The 2162-nt window shown below is 38.4% G+C and overlaps 1 protein-coding gene across 1 annotated transcript; it reads left to right on the top strand.

Annotated features, from left to right (window-relative positions):
* Positions 1 to 156: 156 nt before the first annotated feature.
* On the top strand, positions 157 to 1481 carry LOAG_19083 (hypothetical protein; the record flags this gene model as incomplete). Its single annotated transcript, XM_020451739.1, has 4 exons — positions 157 to 557; positions 693 to 880; positions 1148 to 1345; positions 1450 to 1481. Coding segments are annotated over 4 exons (819 nt in total), but the record flags the coding sequence as incomplete, so codon positions are not given.
* Positions 1482 to 2162: the final 681 nt, after the last annotated feature.

The raw sequence follows: 2162 nt of genomic DNA, 5'->3' as shown, positions 1-2162 counted from the left end.
CGCTGTACCTCCAAGTATTGGAGAATTATTTGCGAAATGCGGCGCATTTAGTATGTTTTTCTTTCTTGATTTTGAATTGAATTCAGGTTACAGTAATATTTAATTTGTTTATTGAATTTGTCGTTAGCTGTATTAACAGGTGTGATTTTTTTTTAGATTAATGATTTGAGAGCGAGGCTGGAGAGAAATGAGCTTGAAGCTCATAATAATATTGCAACAGTTGCGGTCCCAAGGGCGGACTTAGGACATCGCGCAAGTCCTCCGCCAACTCAGGAGCAATTAGAATTGTCCCGAGAGCTCCTGGAACACGAGCATGAAATGGAGCAAGAAGGTGAGGATGAGGAGCGGCTCGTGTTCCATTCCCTCCAGCAGCAACAACATGAAGAGCGAGAAATGGTAGAACCAGTACCGGCACTGGTTCAAAACGAAGAGGAGGAGGAGTTGGCGGAGCGGCGTCAGGTATCACAGGAAGCGCTCCTCAATGACGAACTGATACCAAGAGCGCCTTCAATGGTCCGGCGACGCAGGAAAGTGACACGAACGCGCGAAATAGTACTGTAAGTTTTATTTCTGACTATAAAGTGTGCCAGAAAATTCAGTTTGAAATGCTAATATTAAATGGAACTAATTTATCACATCGTTAGGTTTATAACAAACTTTTCTTTAAAAAATCTTGAGTGAATATACTTCAGGCGTTCCCGGACCATACGTGTCCCAATTGTGGAAGAAGAAGAAGGGCGTGGTGCAGTACCAGCGGGTCCGGAAGCCTTTCATACGCCGGTGGTGGAAGGTTTACCGCCGCAGTACCGACAGCTGTTGGTCACGCCAGAAATCGACCCATACACGGTGGCTCGAAATGCTGACGGGTCGGCCACAATTGGTAAATTTAAATTTATTTCATTACTATATTAAAAAGGTCTACATGGATAATTTGAATATGTTTGGAAATGCTTGTCATACTTTCAGAGTGCAGTATGTGCACGAAGAGATTTGGGACCTTAAAGGGATGGCGAATCCATGCCAGCAAAGTGCACCGACAAAATGGCAAGTTTCACTTCATATATTACTGCTATTGCTAGGATTTTGAATGTTTATTGTTAATAACCACAAAAGTAAGATAGTTCTTATTATGATGCAGTCATTTCAGGCTTTTGTCAAAGATGCGGCCATTTTATTAACATGCCGCATGTGAACTCCGATGAGGAAATAACAGCCACGATGGAGCTCCACTCCTTGGAATGGTGCCCCATGGCCACGAAGGCCGTCATAAGTGAGAGGGCTGTTAAACGAAGGAGGCTAGAACTAGCTGGTAGAAGCGATGAAGCCCAGCACTATTACATCCCCGGTAGGTGAAATATTTCTTTTTTTTCAATTGGTATCAAATGCAAAATTCTGTGGTTATATTCATTATTTTATTTGTTTTCACTTAATCTTCGTATTTTTTTGCAGGTGCAGAAGAAGGATGCAATTTCTACCAGTAAAAGGAGATGTCGTGTGCAGAGCCATCCTTGTCCAACTTGCGCCTCGCTCCAGCTTTAATCTCATCTCTACGCAAGTAATACCAATTTTTTGCCTACTAGCGAACTAAATTTTTGGATTTTTTGACTAATTAAGATTTTTGATTTTTTTTTCTATTTACTGTTTATGGAATTAATGATTTTCTTGCTGTAGCTGTTGTTTTTTTTGAGACTTTGGTTACTAATTTTGAATTTTTTTTGTATATTTACTGATTCGTTTGTTGGTTTTGGTATTTTTGGATTGATTGTTTGTTAAACTTTATTTGTTAAGTTATTAATTGTTGGTTTTGAATTGCTAATTTCTGAGTTCTAATCCGGCCACAAATTTCTGAAAAATTGCGAGGGAATTTTTTAGTTTTTGGATTTTTCAATCCTCGTTTGCCATTAAATTATAAAATTTTGTCAAGTTGGAATTCCGTCTGTTTGGTGACCGTTATAGGACTAGATGACTTTCTATCGAACCTCTATGTGACTGAACTCTGATAATAGTGGTTTAGGATAGAACTCTTAAAATTAGCTTGTTCCGCATTGTTTTGGTTTTTTAATTTAACGTTTTCTAATTTTGCTTTGTTCTCTAATGCATTTAAAAAAGGAAAAAAGTGAAAAAACAAAATACAAAAATTAATAAAAAAATAAAAGCAAAAG

The sequence above is a fragment of the Loa loa genome (assembly GCF_000183805.2).
Source record: "Loa loa unplaced genomic scaffold supercont3.1360, whole genome shotgun sequence".
NCBI lineage: Eukaryota > Metazoa > Nematoda > Chromadorea > Rhabditida > Onchocercidae > Loa > Loa loa.
The sequence above is the reverse complement of the archived record's forward strand: the minus strand, read 5'-3'. Positions and strand labels throughout refer to the sequence as shown.